At 42.0% G+C, this 19,187-nt stretch overlaps 1 protein-coding gene across 7 annotated transcripts in view; it reads right to left on the bottom strand.

Moving 5' to 3' along the window:
- BCAS4 (breast carcinoma amplified sequence 4) overlaps positions 1-19,187 on the bottom strand; it is a 62,454-nt gene that overhangs the window by 30,960 nt on the left and 12,307 nt on the right. For 6 of the 7 annotated variants that reach the window (XR_002888907.3, XR_002888908.3, XM_065565998.1 and 3 more), the window contains 3 exons: positions 16,602-16,673; positions 5,481-5,582; positions 2,376-2,510 (listed from right to left, as the gene is read on the bottom strand). Coding sequence is in view for 5 of the 7 variants with exons in the window: in XM_065565998.1 (XP_065422070.1) it covers positions 2,376-2,510; positions 5,481-5,582; positions 16,602-16,673 (309 nt within the window). In the remaining 2 variants the exon portion in view is untranslated. The remainder of the gene's footprint in view (positions 1-2,375; positions 2,511-5,480; positions 5,583-16,601; positions 16,674-19,187) is intronic. The other variant, XM_042858340.2, reaches the window with a different exon arrangement.

Below are 19,187 nucleotides of genomic sequence, written 5' to 3'. Positions count from 1 at the left end.
ATCCCACCTTCTCTATCCTTGAAGGTCTCATCACAAGATTCAGCCACTCAGGATGCTCCCCTGTTGCGCCTTGGCTGCTGTAAGATTCAAGTCTCACTCAGTGTGGATGTGGGGGGACAAAGGGGAGGTGGTAATCCCAGATCACGCACATTTGTCATTCAGTGGCAACAGGCCCCCCAGCACAGAGAACTGCCAAATTTGCTGGGTCACTGCAATGGGATCTTCCAGAATGGATGAGAGGGAGTGATGAACCATCGGAAGGTGGCAGTGATACGGGGAGCTGCTAAAGGTCAGGAAGAAGGAAATGGCAGTTTGGAGCCTTGAGTATCAGACAAGTGTCGAAGTGGAAAAAAAAGTGGTACTCTCTGAAATTCCCACTTGAGACACCAAAATGAGACTCTACTGACAGCTCATCTTCATAGTAAGACAGTCCCTATCCTTTCCTGCATGCTTCAATCAAAGTGATTTATTTTATACAGACAACCCATTGAAATAAACCAAATGGTTCTCAAACCTCTTGTTCCAAGCTGTCTGCAAACTCAAGCAGGTATCACTACATCAGTTACTCTCACTTCATAGTTTGAAAGTCTTCTTTGCAACCACGAGAGAGAGAGACTTTTCATTTAGAGTATGCTTTCATGTTTTTAAAAAGTGCCCAGATAAAAGAACAAGTTCGCCATGACCCAGCCCAGTTTGACCTCTGGATGCAGAGAGAGAGAACCTCAATGTTTTCCCTGCTATGTATATTTTGCTGAATATTCATGTTTCCCTACCACTAATATCATTATTATAGGTGGAACCTATAGTTAAGGTTGCTCAACACTTCCCATTATAAGAACCTGTTGCCAGTTGCTTATAACTTACCAAATTTTAACCATTCGGACTGAAATTTTCCAAGCTGTTTATCTGCATCAGGCTGAATTTTTTTTTTTTTTTTAAATAATAGCAAAAATGGTTCATCCATTTCATCAAATGAAATCAGAGCAAAAGATGTTGCTTTGCCCATGTGAAAAAAATTATTAGAACCATTGAGAAGCTCTTGTGCCTCCGTGCTTTGGAGGAGGGATTTGAAATTTGGCCGGGGGGTCGTGCTGGTGTCAGGGATGTTCCGGTGAGACTCTGATCAAGTTATAACCCTCTGAACAATCACAGTTCACGCATGCTCAGCAGAGACTCGTTAGAGTTTGGCATGCTCTGTTCCCTGAGAGCTCCTATGTACTGACCAGACTGTGTACATGCCATTCCCACAGCGTGATTGGGCATGCTCCATCCCAGTGTGGCAGAGGCTAAGCAGGACTTTCCCTGTAACTGCAGGTGCAGGGGCTGCTGTGGCACTGATCCCAGAAACTGAAAGCAGGCAGATTGTCCCTCTTGTGCTCTCAGTGCTGCCCTGTCTGACACACAGGCAGCATGGAGGAGGAGGAGGAAGCAGCCTTTCTGCTGGGGACAGAAACTGGACCAGGAGGCAAGGTAGATGGAGCAGATTAGGACAAGCAGTCTGATGGAGGAAGCCTGGGAGGGCAGGGGATACTGGGACAGGCTGACAAGGAGACTGGATGCTGGAGGGAGGGAACTGGGACAGGGAGGGACTGCAAGCATGCAGGGCGTGGGAGGACAGCTCAAATGAGGAGCCAAAGAGGATGGAGATGGTGACTGGAACTAGCAGGGGAAGGAAACTGGGAGCTAGAGTCGGGGGGGTGGGAGGGGGACTGGGACCAGCTAGGGGAGGAGACTGGGATGAGGAGCTGGAGGGGGAAGAGGAAAAGAGAGGAGCAAGACAGCACTGGCACAGAGACAGGTTTGGAGGGGAGGAGAGAAGAGGGTGCCTGGAAAGGAAATCCAGCTTCCTGAGTCTCAACATTCCTCTGTTGTCAGTAAATATTACTGAAACCCACTGGCAAAGAGCATGTGCCTTATCCCCCTCTAGTGCTGGTTCACAGAGGATGACAAGTCTATGGAGAGGATGTAATTTCAACACAAGATGCTTATAGAGCATCTTTCATCCCAAGATGATGTACAAATTCTACAGACTATATATGTGAGTGTGCGCGCGCGTGCACATACACACACAGGGGAATAGTTCCATTCTCCATCCACCAAATGTGTACGTCTCTCAGATTTAACACAAAAGCTATTTAACCCACAGCAACACCACATAACAGCTTAGAAAAGGACTTCTTTAACTACTCAATTTCACTACAAGAAATAATATTTTTTCTGTTGTGTTGGTTAGTTACAATCAATTATCCAGTGTAATGTTTACAACACTCCCCGGAAATATCAAACCGACTGTCTAGGCCATGCTGGTGGTGGGAGGGTGGAGTATTTCTGACAACACTTTCCCCAAGTGCTATAAACAGCTCTCAAACACTCACATTTTTAAAAGAAGGTATAGCTGCAGACTGAAGTAGTTTGCGAACAGCATGAAACACAGTGCTGTGGTTCCCCTCCGCTTGAAGCACTTGTTCTTCTAGAAACGAGACATGGCATCCAACCATTTTAACAAATGCCTGTGGAAGGGGACAGAAAAAAAATCTAATGAGAATTACTAGCATCGGCACATTGGTTTTCAATACTATCCAGGCTACTGATCCAGAGTCAAATCGATGGCTTCAGACAGATGTCAGAATGCACTATTATTAATAGGAGTAGCAATAGGGATGCATTTTCAAACCCGGACTCTAATTTTCCACCTATAGCCAATAAGATGAGTAATTACTCACAGGGGCAAATGATTTAGCGCCAATTTTTCCAATACACAAAAATTTTCAAATGCACAATTTTGCTCCTTGTTTGCAAACAGACTAGATGAGCACTTGCATACTGGCTGAAAATCTGACCATAGACCTCCAACTACATTATTTGTTTGCACTTGCAAACTAGTGGTCAGAAGACTAAATTCATTTGCACTTATAATTGGCTGTGGGTAGAAAACGGCAGAAACAAAATTATTATTAGTCTTAGTGACTAGACGGAGGTCTCTGAACTTCTGGCCTAAGACATCCTCTGATTTCTTGTTGAATCCAGTTGTAAGAGGCGCTGGGCACAGGAGTGTTCTAGCTGAATGATCACTACATCCAGATCCATAGAACAGTGAAACGCCAAATCAATCACAAGCAGAGAAACAGAGTCTCCATCTAGCAAGGACAGCATGAGTCCTACTAGACATCCTAGAATGCCAAATCAGAGCAGTCAGGATAAAAACAGCTCCCATCAACTGTAACATTTTTTTTTTTTTACCTGCAGCCCAGTGACACTCAAAGGTGTGAAATTCTTTTCTACTTTTGTAAACATCAAATACAATAATACATCACTTCCCATATGATTCTTTCAGCTAAAGGCCCCCCGCTGGTCAGACACACATTGAAACTGCCTTTTGGAAAAAAACTGATCCATGTATCCAAATGATCACAATAGAGTGATCACTAAAACCCAAATTCCACTGTAATACTCTCCCACGTACACACAAATTGCTACAAGGCAGAGTTTATAGGACTGTCTTAATTGTGAGCTCTTCACAGCAGGTACTCTCTTATTTTATCTGTCTACAGAACCCACTTTCTACTTTGCTGAATCAAGGCTCTGAAGAGTAGCTCTAGTCTGAAAATAAATCCTGTACAAATGACACCTTCTTATTCAATAGATCAGTACCCTATGCGTATTTTGAGTTGGATCTGCTCACTTTGCTGGCAAAAGTGATTTTTTTCTACTTTTTTACTCTAGTTAGCCTTGCAGAGCTATAGGAGAAACAAGAGGAGTTTACTTCCTGCTTGTGTATAACCACAGAATTGTCAATTCAGTTCCATTTACCAGGGACAGAATGTGGTCCTGCTACACCTGTGCAAACACCAGATGGCAAAGTTGTTGCAGAGGTGTCACTGAGGACAGAATCTGGCCTGCAGAATTTTTTAGTACTGGTTATAATACGAGCCAGAATGACCCTGAATTCATGTGATGAAATGGAGATTTTTTTTATCCCTACTCAGTAGAATCAAATAAAATAAGAGGCAGCACAGGTATCAACAGGGTGTAAAATTACTGTCCATCTTGAGAGTAACCGCATCAAATACTCCATTTGGCTTGAAAAGTGTTTTCTAGGACCCAGCTAGCCAAGAAACAAATCTCAGATTGTAGCCCTTGGCAAAAAATAAGAAGTGGTAATCCAAGTTTGTTTTTTAAATAATTTTCAATTCAAATTAAACACTGAAGTAGTAACTATCGATAAAGAAATAGTAGGTGAAAGAGGGTTCTCTCACTGTTAGAGAAGGGAGGTAGGAGTCAGGGGCTCTGCCACTTACTTGCTTATAATTTTAGGCATGTCACTAGAGCAAAGATTTGCTAAGACAGAAGCCCAAATAAACTTAGGGTGTGATTTTCAAAATGTGCCTATGTCAATATTCAGGCACCTCCCTAATTTTCAAAAGTGTTGAGAACCCAATAGCTCTTATTGAGGTTGGGATGCTCAGCACTTTTGAAAACCAGGGTGGTACCTAATTGTCTTAGGACCCTAGCGTTAGACTCTTACTTTTGAAAATTTTGCCCTGAAGCTCCATGACTCAGTTTCCCCATCTGTAAAATAGGACTACCTACCAGCTTCACAGTTCTGTAGCTGGATATAAAATACTTCAGAGCCCTTGGATGAAAGGTGGCATAAAAGGGCAAAGAAATTTGCTCTGGAAAATGCAATGCTTTAAATACAAATAAATCACTTGCCATTCCTGCCCTCAACACTAAACCTCGTGTGAGGGGTGGGGGCGGGGAGAGTTATTTTGCTACTTTGTACAGGGGTTGAGCTCAAAGCTTGTGAACTGCCCACCTGGAATTGATGCCATGAACATTTAGCTTCTTCCACTTCTCCGAGTCAGTTTAGAAGTGATATTAAACATTATGTGATTTATCTTGTCATGTTTTAATTATATTCATCCCAGAGGCAACCTTGCCCTGAGCTGACACTGTAATTTTAATATACTGCTTACTAAATATGGTGAGGACATCATCTTAGTGAATCGTACTGGCTTCCCTCATTCAGGATACACCAAACACTAAAACGCTGCAGAAGAGGGAAGCACAGAGATATCTTTTACAAAATTACACAAGACTATTATCAACAAGCTGAAACTTATGGACATGAGACCTGACCTTTAAAAAAAACAACAACAACAACAGTAAACACCATGGCATAAATCCCCCTACAAGTCACAAAGACCTGATCATTATGGATACCTTAAATCTAATACTAGGAGTTGGTGAATTAGAAAATAAATGATTCTTTAAGGCCCCAATTCCGCAAGCACTTATTATATAAGTGCTGTATTTTAGGCCACTGATTTAAAACAAACAAGCAAACAAAAAACATACTGCCTGACGGAACAAAATTAGTTGCAAATATGCGAGCACTCCGCACAATTCCAGAGGAAGGGCAACCTCAGAAGCACATTCCCGCCCCCTGCCCCAAGAATGCAAATCTCAATGTAACAAACCTCTAATTTATCAATTTTGGCATAGATGTTGTTCATTTCTACCACCTTGGCTTTAATGAGCGGAATGGTCTCATCCAGGATCTGGGATGTATCGCTTCTAATCTGCACAGAAAACAAAAGAATCTCACAGCAGAAAGCATCATCATGATAAATACACAGCACCTCAACAGCAACTTTAAACTGACCATTTCAAAGCACAAGCTTTAGTAGGACAAGACGTAATGGTCTTAATCTGCAGCAAGAGAGATTTAGGTTAGATATTAGGAAAAACTTTCTAACTCTAAGGGTAGTTAAGTTCTGGAATAGGTTTCCAAGGGAGGTTTTGGAATCCCCATCATTAGAGGTTTTTAAGAATAGGTTGGACAAACACCTGTCAGGGATAGTCTAGGACTCTAGGTTTACTTGGTCCTGGTTCCCCGCAGGGGGCTGGGCTTGATGACGTATTTACGTTCCTTCCAGCCCTACATTTCTATGATTCTATGATTAATTAGGCAAATAACAAAGCACCCCATTGAAACAGCTATTGTTCTACCCAGGATACAAATAAGGAAACTGAAGTTATATGACTTTCCCAAGTCGTTCAGGGAGTCAGTGGAAGAACCAGGAGTAGAACCCATGATCTTCAGTGCAAGTCCTTGCCCCCCTCCCAATCTAACCACTAGACCCCAACTACTTCCCCACAAATCTTTTCTCAAGAGAGCTTTTCATTTTCTGTTCAGCAGTTCTGTCAATACAGCTAATCATGGTTAAAAATGTATTTATTTTCCTTCCATCCCCTGACTTTGATTTGATCTGAGAGGCGTTGATTCATATTGGGTGGAATACAATTTCAAATAGTTTTTGATAAGGATAACCTGTAGTTTAGCCTCCAGCTATCAGCCCTGGTAGCTGATGAAAAAAACAGGTTGATTCTTAGAGCTTGTCGACAATTAAAACACTGCGCCATTGCATTTCTTCAGTGCAGACACTACCTATGCTGATGGGAGGGGTTCTCCAATTGGCATAGGTAATCCACCTCCCTGAGACAGAATTCTTCCATTGACCTACCACTGTGTACGCAGGGAGTTAGGTCAGTTTACCTAAACTGCTCAGGGGGGTGGATTTTTCACACCCCTGACAAACGTAAACTGACCTAATTTTCTAGTGTAGACCCAGTGCCTTGGCCGTCACCAAACCCAATAAGAAAGGCAGAGACCATTTAAACTTAACTAACATTGTTCAATTTGTGCTGTAGACAGGGACTAAGCCCAGAAATGTAGGACCTGTCATCCTGGATCAGACCTGTGGTCCATCTAGTACAGTATTTTGTCTGTAACAGTGTGCTGTATCAGATGTTTTAAAGAAGCGAGAATATCCATGATGCACAATTATGGCATAAACTGCACAGAGGAAGTTCCTTCCTAACTCCTGTCAGTTAGTGGTAACTTGTGCCCTGAAGCAGGAGGGTTTATACCCCTTACATACATTTTTATTTTATCTAATGGGAACGGTGGCTGTTTGTATTAACATTATTTGTAATACTGTAGGGCCGAGGAGACTCAGCCAGAGATCGGGGGCCCATTGTGTTAGGTGCTGTACAAACACAAAACAAAAGATAGACCTTGCTACAAAGACCTTACTGTCTAAGTATGAAAGCTAAGAGACAGCAACTAGATACAGAGAGATGGGGAGTACAAGAAAACGACACAGTATTGGCCATCATGATCAGCAGTGATATCAGTGCACCAGCAGCCTAATCATTTTCAAGTTTTTTGGAGGCATCATCTATATAAATGTCTGTTCCTTATTTGGAGTTCTGCTAAGCATGAAGTCAGTAAAAACTGAGTATTACCCTATTTGGCATATAAACAGCCTTCAGTGATTAGCTTAGTGAGAACTAGTCAGATACCATACCTGTCCTCCAATGTTGGGACCGCAAGCAATACAGAGAATACAAAATAAAGTGAGGGATAAGGCAGGAATTGAGAAACAGCTATTCCTCCTGCTCTTCACTTCTAAGATCTAATGTATCTTGACTTGTGACTAGTATATTAGAAAATGAATCTATAAAATTGTACACTGCGCCAAATCATTTATATTATTATGCAGATTAGGGACCTGACCCCGCAGTCCTTACTCAGGCAGAGCCCCCCACACCTTGAATTGTCATCAGTGGGAGTTTTGCCTGAGTAAGGACTGCTGGATTGAGCCATTAGAGTGTGGAGGTTTGTACAGGCAGCAGCATATTCTTAAAAGTATGATGCTTGTTTCATTTTAAAGTATCAGCGCAAACCTGCCCCTCTCTGTGTGCTAATAGGTTCTGCCATAAAAAAGATTGCGAGCACTTCCAGAAAGGTTGTACAGTAGCAGTGAAAAGGCTGTAATTAATGCTTCTCTGCTTTTGCTGACTTCTCCCCTCCTAAATTAACAACAATGGAAGCATCAAAAGTAGCAGCAAAGGAACCAAAAAATGAAGGGCCCAACACAACAAGCGACACCCCAAACAACTGCTGCAAAGCCATTCATTCAAAAGGAAGCAGTGCTGTGGAAGAGGACTCTTGATGGGACTGTCTCCAAGCGGCTTTAACTTCTGTCCAGCAAAGAAGTGGCTTCTTTTAAGTGAATATGAGTGTTAAAGAAATTCCAGTTAACTTCAGGCCTTCATTTAACAAAAACAAAGCAGCAAAGCAAACAATGACATTAGATAAACGGCACACAGTAGCAACACATGAACCAAAGGAACAAAAAGGGCGGCTGGGCCTACTTATATAAGGAATCTCGCTGGGCCTAAGTGGGATGGAGCAGAAGAGGGTTTACATAACCTCTGGGCTGTCATGGCTCTGGCTAGAATTATAATTGCCTCACTCTAGGAGCTCAGGGAAGCCTTCCCCAGAGGCATTTTCTGGCAGACGTTTTGTCCCAGAGGCTGAGGATTTTTTTTCTCCTCCAGGCCCTTTTCAGACCACTGGCAAACAAGGTTTTATTGGAACTGACTAGAGTGGAATTGGGGTCTTTCAGCTGAGGTGATAAGGGAATGAAGCTGTGCTGGCTGACCCTGCAGGAGTTTGCTGTGTATTTTGAGATTTCCCCAATTTAAACGTGCCTGCAGTAAAGAAACTTACACAGTGCTTTCTGGGGTGATGGATACTGGAAAAACTTTTAAGTGGAACTATTTTGGGGAAGGGTGTGATTTAACAAAATAGTTATATTGGCACAACTCCTAACATGAACAAATTAAATCAAGACTTTTCTTTGCATGGATAAACACTTATAAGAACATAAGAACATTATGCATGCGATGGTCTTACCATTTGGTCTGGTATGATGGTATGCATCAATGCATGCACCCATACGTACACATTTGGATAAGAACAACATATTATGCACATTATATCCGACAGAAAACCAGCCCAGACAGTGAGATCCCCTCAAAAGGGAACCAGATTCTCTCATTTCCTTTTTTAAAAGAAAGGTATTTCTGTTCAACAAAAATACAGAATGGGACAGTTAATACAGAGGAGTCTGGGGATCGTTTAGTTAGTGCCCTTTAGGCCAGGGGCAGACAGAACACTCTGCTACACAATATTTATAAAACACTGATTGGTGACAAGTTTGGGGTAAGTCATTTAATTTGCGTAAGATTGAAAATTGACCCTCATATTATCCAAGATAAGGCAGCAAACCATGTTTTCCAGTGTTGGTTAACATGAAGGAGCTGGGGAGAAACCACTTAGAGAGCCTACCACTAGATAACTACAATACATACACACACAGTTTGGGGATGTAGCCAAAACAACTAAGAAGTTATTCAGACCATGTACAGTGAGGGCAAAAATTATCACCACAGCAAGGTCAAAGCAGCCATGGAATAAAATCTAAATTGTCTTTGAGGGCAAAAACAAACCACTAGTACAAGATGCAGGAGAGCAAATTTTCCAGCAAGCAGTCAGTGATGAAAGGAAATGATATGCAAATATGATTCAAGAAGAGTCATTCTGCAGTCGTCTGCAGAACCACAGCAACAGAAAAGTTCAAGAGGAGTCAGCCCATAACAAAGAAGGGAAGTACTTCTCTTGGTATAGTAACCTTTTTCCAGCCAGAGAAAGCATGACTGGTCTGGAAATTCCACACGATAAAACAAGATTAATTTCCCCTACATGCAATTTGTTATACTTTACTTTATTGAAGATTAAACTGGGTGCTCAACACAAGTACCAGAGCACAATGGTCTATAGGAAAAATCTTTATTCCCATTACTAAGCTTTGCTATGTTAACTTGGAAGATTAAAACGTTTTGAGCTTTGTTTAACAACAATTCGAGTCAGCAAGACTAATCTCAGGGAGGGAACAGGCTGAGAGCAATAGCCTAACACAGAGAGTAAACCGAGTAATAATGGAGAACTAAAACACAAGCCAGGAACGGCATGCAAGCTCCAAATAGGACAGCTATCCAGACACAGCAAAACCTAATGCTGCACATAAAATGGCATCCTTGAATGGGAGAGCCTTCTGTATCAAGGTCAAAGCCTTAGAACCAAAACATGCAGTGGAGTTCTAGTGGCATCAGTTAAATAAGAACTGTGCCAACATCGGAACCTTAGAACCAAAGCACACACTGGAGTTTAAAGGGTGCCAATTAAACATGGATAGATTTTTGATATCTTAATATTTTTAAACAAATTTATAGTTAATAAATGAAGTCATATTCAATGCAGAATCCATGTGTGTGGCTGGAACAATAACTGGAAGTCAAAGATTATGTCCAAAATCTGGTAATCCCAGAGATGTATTTATTTGAAATTAGAAGCTATATCTGTAGGTTCCCATCCTCTGCTCTGGACACCCAACCCATGGGTTAAAACACACAAAATAACACAAAAGGGACTATCCATAAATATAGCCACCCTAGCCCGCAGTTTACTTTCTCCCCAATTGCTGGAAAAAAGAGAGAGCAAAGGTGGGAGGTTAGCAAATGCAGGTTTGGAAAGATCAATGAGGGGAGTGAGTTCTGAAAGAAGTTGCCCCCGTCCTAACAAACAAACACAGAAAGAATGGATTTCCTTTCCTTTAGATCAAGGACATTCCAGCCTGGCAGCCTCTGCCAATTTCAAATGTGGCTGTAAGCCTTGGCGGGGAAAAGGGGATCTGTCACAAAAACAGGTCCCAAAACATCTAGGTTTTATAGGTTAAAAACCAACACCCTGCCAGCAAGATTCTAGTTGGAATTCAAGCCTATCTCAAATTCATGCTTAGAGTCTTTGAATCACACACCTAATTTGCATGCAGAGTTACCACTGCTGTGCTGCTAAACCAGGTAATTGTGTGCAGCTATGCACAATTAGCCAGTTGCACATGATCTCACAAAATTTATGGATAACATCATGGTAATGGCATGAGCACACTAGACACAAATTGTGAGTGCACAGTTGTGTGCCTAATATGCTTATTAAAAAAACAAATTCATGACAATTCAACAATGAAAACACAAGTGAAATGGCCAAATAAGATTTCAGTCTTATCCATCTTTAGTTATAAGATTTTAGCACGTTTTATTGGGGGTGTCATTTATTGAAAAACAAAAGATCCTCAGAAATGACACACAATAAACAAAACATCTTACCTCAGCTGGAAACACATTATAGAATTCTGAAAGGTGCTTCTTGATATTAGCTAGATGGATTTGGTATACAGTTAGACAAACACACCTAAAGAAAATGTTTGCTGTGGACTGTAATGCAATACTGAATCAATGCACACAATGAGAAAGACAAAAGAATTGCCGAAAGAAGTCTGCATCCTTAGAAATGGGTGGGGTGGAGAACAAAGTCAAATGAAATTTGAACAAAATGCAAAGCTGTCTGCAAGAAGAGCTCTGTGAAGAACTCAGGATTTGCACCCAATGAGGGACAAAACTACCCTCAGTAGCACATAAGCTAAGACAACACGGAAATCTCCTCTAAGTCTGATCCAAAAATCTTCAAGTGCATCGTCCATTGTGATTTATTCACTTTATTTTTTAATATAACACTTTACGTGGCCATTGTCATGTACGAAGGGTTAAACACAGCACAGAGCTCTCTAAAGCAGTGATACTCAGATCTCAGTGGTTCAGCGGCCAAATTAGTGATCAACATTACCCAAAAGAGGCACAGTAGCGTGAATTTGTTTCATTTACCTTTTTTATATATTTACATATATTATTCTCACAGCAAAATGACTGACCAAGTATTCTACCATTGGTTAATAACATAGTAAAAGCATTCTGATTGGTTAATAGTTTAGACAGGTTAATAATTAAATCACACAGTGTTTTAATATCGTGCTGCAGAGCCGCAGGAGATACATCGAAGAGCCACTTGCAGCTCCCGAGCCTCAGTTTGAGTATCACTGGTCTAAAAAGACAAGTGGGGGCAATAAAATAGGGAAAAGATACAGCTGTAACATCTCACACCTCTTTTGGGGTATTCTGCTTTCAGAGCCTCCCATGTGGTGACATCTCAGTGTCTGTACTTTATTTCTAAGAAAGACTATCCAGCTCTAGAGGACAATAATAGATATTCTACTTGATGGGAAATATCCCATTGCAAGAGATTACACCAGCAGAGATTTCCAGGTGTCCATGCATTCCCTTCAAGGATTAGAAATCAGAGCAAAGTTGTGAATTTTCACATATGACTAAGCTAGTAGGTTGGGGGAGGGGGAGGATGAATTGTTTTTAAGAGGAGAGAAGGGCAGCGGGTATAAAGACCCGAGCAATTCCAAGAAGGAAATGAAGAGAGTAGAATTAGATTGTTTATAGGATATCAACATTTCACCCTTAGGTTCAAATCTGGACCAACTCAGAACTTGTTAATTATACTTGGCTGGCTGTGAAATTAATTTGCTGGGTCCAAGTCCATGTGCTACGGACAGTTGTACATTTAAAAACAGCTCTACAACTGGCACCCATGCTGGCAGTCCCAGAGGGAGACCAAAGACTGTCTTACCCTCCACCCCAATGTGTTCAAGGCAGATTTGAAGAACAATGAAGTGTGTGTTTCTTAATTGGGGCCAGCAGCAGATTTTTTTGCTGCCACGACAGCCTCCAAAGCATGGGAGGAGATTGGGGGGGCAAAGCGGCAGCCTCTCCCTGCAGCACCCAGCTGTTGCTCCTGAACAGCTGTTACCCAGGGCAGCGAGATGTGCTACATGGGTGTTTATGCTGGCGCTGCCAGCAGGGATTGGTGCCCTGCACCACACAGCCTCCTCGGGGGCTCCAGGTAGCACCTCTGGAGACACGTGGGGCTAATGTGCACAGCGCCGGAGGCGGCTGCGGCGTTTGGTCGCTGGGACGCTCCCTGGGGCAGCTCACTCGCTCCTGCCTGACCAGGGCACGGGGAGCTTGGGACTCCACAGGTGACCAGTGAGTTCCCGACCACTGTCCCTGAGGCAGGCTCTCGCTGAAGGGCCACGGGAGGCAAGGACTGCGAGACTGGCCACACTCTGAGACCACCAAAAATGATGTTGTGAGAACCCTGCTCTGCCCATGTTACCTGCTCTACAGATAAATAGAAGAGTTCAGTTTTCTTGGTTAAAGTACTATACCTCCCAAGGTACACCATCTGTGGTCCTAAGATGGAAGCTCTCATATACTACATCTTCCTGTGGCTGGATCTATGCCTCTTACTACTAGAACCTGTGTGTCAAGAGCACTTACTGGTGAAGACAAGCAGCATGCTCAAAGCAGAAAAAAAATTACCCTTATGTAAATGCTTTACGGAACACCTGATTGAAACACACAAAAAATTCCCCTTGCCTCTTGTTGGCATGTCAAAAGGCCAAATTATTGTTAAATACAAAAGTTGGAGTCAATCCAAAGATTACATGATGGTTATCAGATTCTCAGATACTGTTTAATATGTTGTTGCAAGGAACCGGTCACTGCAGGTACTGCATTGCAAGGCATAAAATCAGCACACAAAGTGCAGCTCTTTGATGTTCCCAGATAAGGTCAATAATCTGTATATAAGCTAATTATTCATAGCCTGCAGGTTGTGGAAAAATGTTTTCATGAGTAAAGCAAAGATGAAACATGGAAACTAGGTTAGTGTTTGCTGTAGAGGAGGTTGGAAAGATGGAAAATCTCATGGGAGCTCTGAAAGCTCACAGACCCCTCACCTGAGCAAGATATGATTTCCTACAGGATTCAGCCAACAGCGTAAGGTGTGCTCCTGACCAACAGGCAGAAGGATTCAATGCTCACAGAAGCTTCAATGAAAATCTCCCACAGGACAAATCCAGATGAGAGATGGACTATTTCTTTGGTTGTCCTTTATTTCATCAGCTACAAAACCACCAGCAGTGCAGAGTCACCACGTCTAATCACTTGGCTTGAGCAGCTCCTGACATAGAATTGAAACAGTCCTCATCTTACAAAAGACCTCAGAAGGCTTTTTGGTCCTGAAACCTGAGTGACTTCTCTCAGTGGTCAGAATATACTACATTTTGGACAGACTATAAATGCCATATTAGAGCATCTTAAACTTATACATAGGTGCCAAGATGCTCAGACTTCTGAGTTTCATATGGTCTTTTACAGCTATTTTTGTCAAAAGCAGAATGGAAACAGGACTGCGTGAATGCCCATTAATGCTCAACTGTACTTTCAAGATGTTTCTCCTCTGAATTCCTCAGAAACCCAGGAAGACCTCTCTCTGTTTATCAACATGCAAAATCTCTTCTTCCGAAAGTAATGATACTTTCTCTTCATGACAAATGGCTATGCCCCTGACACAGCTACATTCAGTGTTGAGTGGGAGCAGGAAAAGGAGTGGCAACTGGATACAGTGCTCCAGTATCCAGTTTGCAGGAAGCTTCTGAAAATTCTCAGCACTAAAGTTTTGAAGTGGGCATTCTCCTCAAGAAGCCTGCCGCCAGGACTGGTCATTCCACCGTGAAAGCAAAGGACCAAATGGTTTGGAGATAGAATTATCCTCTTCCCCTTAGAAATGACATTCCCTCCAGGACAACAATGAGACTCATGGGCAGGGCAGCAGAAGGAAGTTCACACGCCTGCCTATTGGTATCTGTTTGGGGGTGCATCGATCAGTGTTCACATCGCACTCCGTGTGAGTACTCGGCCCAGGCCAGGGAAGCTAGTGATCCAACCAACGAACCACATTTGGGGATGAATCCTGGTTACGTGACACCTGAGGCATGTTTCAGAGTAGCAGCCGTGTTAGTCTGTATCCGCAAAAAGAAGAACAGGAGTACTTGTGGCACCTTAGAGACTAACAAATTTATTAACAAATTATTATTAGTCTCTAAGGTGCCACAAGTACTCCTGTTCTTCTTTCTGAGGCATGTTGTGCATATGCTAAGAAGAAGTGGATAGCAGAGGACTCACTCTGCAGGGCTGTCAGTCAGACCTTTCACTTGCACTTTAAGAAAATATAAAATGGGGAATATCTGTTTTGCAACTGCCCAAACAACCTTGACCTTCTAATTCCCCCCACTCTCCCATAGCCCCTCCTCATTATCACAGGAGATCTTGGATGGTGAGGACTTTTTCCTGCCCATTTCCATTTATGCTGCATAATTCCCAAGAATCACATAGAGAAGCAGTTCCCCAAGCTCTGGTTCATGGAGAATTTCTTGGCTGGTCAGATGCAACTGGCTCTCCTCCTGCTTTCCAGCTGCTACATATCTTTACCAAGATTGTTAAAGGTACATTTAACACTTACTCAATATCACTTTCCCATGTAGTAATTGCCACAGGTATGTATGCAGTAGTGCAAGTGGGTGTGGAGGAGGAATGTGTGTGGCTGCTAACGAACAGGGAGATAGATGGTCTGCACATTAGTGAATAGGAAGGGAGATAATCCCTCTATTCAAACACGATCCACACTATGAAACTGTAAGAGAACCCCTGAAATAGCATCCTACCCGCTAATGTGTAAGGAACATGCACACTGCAGCTTTGGATTGCCCTAGGCAGTTTGAACTCTTCCACATCAGGGGGAGGAAGGAAGAGGTAAAGTTGTCTGAAAAATGACATTGTTTTCTTTATCATGACCACCTCCAAATAGCCTGCATGCACCTGGATCTCTCAGTGCAGGAGACCACAGAGAAGCAAAGCAATATACTTCCTTGGTCCAACGGTATCTCATCCACTCTCCTGCTGTTTTCAAGTTCATCACAAATGATTAGGGAATGACAATGGCTGGGGAGCTTGTATGGTACAACCACTGCTCAACACACAATCATAATCATCCCTGTGTTACCTTGGTCTCCCCTGATTTGTCTGTTGCACCCATCCCTGTTGTGTCTCATCTTACACATGGACAGCAAGTTCTTTGGAGCAGGGATTGGTTTTGTTATGTTTGTACAGCACCTAGCACAAAAAGGCCCTAATTCTTGACCAGGGCCTCTGGCTGCTACCATAGTGCAAACAGTAAATAATAATATTAAATAAATGATGCCATTGCCCCCACATCAGCCAGCCTGGCACCACCACCACCTGGAAGTGATCCAAATATTGAGACACTAGAGCATGGAGTCTTCAAAGAATGTTCCATAAAACTCCTCTTAAATAAAGGGAAGCTTCCCAAGAGAAATAAAGTCTTCTGAAAAAAAACCACCCCATTCAATTCTATCTCTGGTACGTCATTAGGGTTTATTTGACTATATCTATCAAACTCAGAAGGAAAAATATAGCATGATACTAACCAAGCTGGGGAAAAGACTAAAAAAAAAGAAGAAGCAAAAAGTAAAAGTTGTGCGTGTTGCACTTTCACATGTACAAATAACAGCAGATCAAGAGATCTCCTAGATGCCTGTACAGTGAACTGTATGGAGCTTGTGAAAGTTAAATATAGTGCTCCATTCTAGGGTCTTAAATATTAGTGCACGAGACTGCCACCTTGTGGCTCAACCGTCACTGCTCTGTGTAATAAAACCATCTCAGGGGAGGGAAGAGTTATCAAGATGGCTGCCTCAGGAAATACTTGTGTGTGTTTTTTTCCCCTCCCCACTGCTGACTGCTGCCCTGTTTGAGCAGCATGGTTTCTAAATCACTACCAACATGGCCTCCTCAGAAACCTACTGGAGAGAGCTGATAATAGCGTCAGTAGGGGTGAATCAGAGTATAAGCTAAGCACATACCACATCAGTCATGCCACAGAACTCATCCAGCCTTATTAACATCTCTTCTATGGTTTCTTCTACTTCTTTTACCTGAAAAACAAATATATATATATTTATTATATGTACGTATGTATGTATTTAGTTGCTTCTGTGAATTAAAGGCAGTGCAGCCTTGTCAGAATGAACATCAGTGTGAGCCGAATCCTGTTTTGATCAAAAGTATGTTTATTTGTCAAAAGCTAAGTCTGGGAATGGAAGGAAATGTTTTGATTTCAGGTTATCCATAAGATATGGCTCATCGTTCTTTCCTACTCAGAAATACAGAATCTAGGTCAACCTGAGGAATTTTCAAGCAACCACAGTCTAGCCAAATCCAAGAGTTCAAAAACCATGAGTTGGGTGCCCAAAATCATGGGATTGTTTTAAAAATCGTGAGATTTTAAATAATTTTAGGTTTTTTTTTTTTATTTGCTTTTGAGCTTTTGGGTTTCATGTTTTCAAACTTACTTCCTCAGTCAGGAGGTCCTGATACTTACCTTGACTTTCATGTATAAAAAAAAAAAAAGTAAGATCTCTCATACAAGAAGATTCCAGGAACTGGGGCTTCATGAAAAGCTCCAAAAATCACAAAACTTGAGATAATGACATAAGAGCTGGCAACAATGCAATCAGCCAGATTCTCTTCCAAGCCTGGTATCTTCTGGGTATACCACTATGTAAGGTGACTCCATTGCACATGTAATAGGTGTTTTAAGGTTCTGATCCTGCAATAAGTTCTCTATATCACTCCACAGATTTTAATGGCAGTCCACCCAGAGATGGCTCGTTGCAGGAACAGCCCTTACTGTTTAAAAGCTCAGCCTGTGTTTCAAAGACAGAATAAATCACTCCATTCCAAAACCATCACTAACACTTGGATATAAATAATACCAAAGTGTGATTTAAAACTCAAACACCTGTTATAACCCATGTTATTTTTACTGACAGAATTAAAAAAAAAATCCATTAAAAGACCTACATGACATACCTAGAAAAAAACACTTCGAATATATTAATGCACAACTCACTTGAAGAAAAGCCAAAAAATCTTGGAATACATTTTTCGGGAGGGTCGCTTTACTGTTTTCTCATAAATTTATCAAGGATGAAGCAAAAATTCAGAAATACTGCAGATCTCAACAGAAGAGTTACACGTGTGGCTGTCTGAAGCCAAGACACTCAATATATCCTCTGTTTGCAGAGAGACAGGAAACCTGCCGAATTGTTGCTATTTATATGAAATCTGTCAGTAAAAAGCTGTGATCATAGAAGATCTCGGTAAAGTGGTGTGACCTATAAGGCAGACAGGACTATCCATAGCCTGAAAATTCATTCTGATAATAATTTCAAAAATAAATTAAATCATTGGGATATTAAAAATAGAGAGATTGTAAACAGAAAAAGTGTATTTTCAGTACAATTTGTCCCTCAAATTTAATCAGTTTTTGAATCCTGGATCCAACCTTCTACCTCTGTCTTGGGACATGCAGCGAACAGGTGATTTCTAACACAGCCTCAGTTCTCCCCACGCAATCCACATCATGAAAATACTGCAACTGAAGAAAGTTTTACAGATCAAAGGGAAATTATCCCATTTGTTAAGGTTAGTTTGCTTAAATGTTCTTTGAGAAAGCCAACTAAAGAGAGAAACAAGAGTAAAGGTGTCTAAGTAGGGTCCTTTATCATTCTAACTCATACTAACAATGATTTGTTCAGCTTTTATCCTAAATTTACTATTATTTTGCCTGGAGAAAAGAAGATTAATTTAAGTTGCCACCATGAGCTTCAGATTGGGTAGATATCAATACAGCACTCAACAGCGTACTGGTGCCTGACAATACAGATAAGAAAATCCCTGTCCCAAGAAGCTTACATGCTAATATCAGATTTAAATTTTATTAGAGAATATTTAGAAAAAATAAACGATACAGAAAATTTGAAGCGTTAGTTATTGGTCATTGGGGGTAACATACAGAGTATAGGGGTATGTTGGTGTTTTGGGGCTGGGCAGCACACATAGTATATACAGACTGCAATATCCCCAATGGGGGGTGGGTAACCGGTGGGCGGGATCAGGAGACAGTCGATAAGCGGTGAGGGTCTAACACCCATACGGGAAGTAGAGACAGTCATGGGTATAAGTAAGCGGGCTGGGTAATGGGGATGGGGTGACCCTCACGTGGCGGGACTCAGCCAGGTTTGGTGGGTTCAGGGCTCAGGGGATAAAGTCCAGCAGGGGGGGTGTGTGGGTGCACGAGGTCTCCCCGGCTCACTCCTGGTATTGGCGGTGGCCGGTGATGTGCTCGATGTAGAGGACAAGGAGGTAAAGGAAAGGTACAAGATGGAAGAGAGGGGGTTGGAGGAGGAAGGATGGGGTAATAACAATGACATTTCTTAGTGAGGGCTAGTGCACAGCATGGTGGAGTACAAACTTTGTTTTTATTAATAGAATAAAATACAGTAGCTTGATATGGTGGAGGAGCAGGTGCCAGTGGAAGGGGGTGATGTGGTCAGGGAAACAGGCAAGGAAGATGATCTTGGAGGCTGTTTTGAATGGACTGAAGG

The sequence above is a fragment of the Chrysemys picta genome, chromosome 13 (genome assembly GCF_011386835.1).
Source record: "Chrysemys picta bellii isolate R12L10 chromosome 13, ASM1138683v2, whole genome shotgun sequence".
NCBI classification, from domain to species: Eukaryota; Metazoa; Chordata; order Testudines; family Emydidae; genus Chrysemys; species Chrysemys picta.
This window is presented reverse-complemented; position numbering and strand designations above follow the sequence as displayed.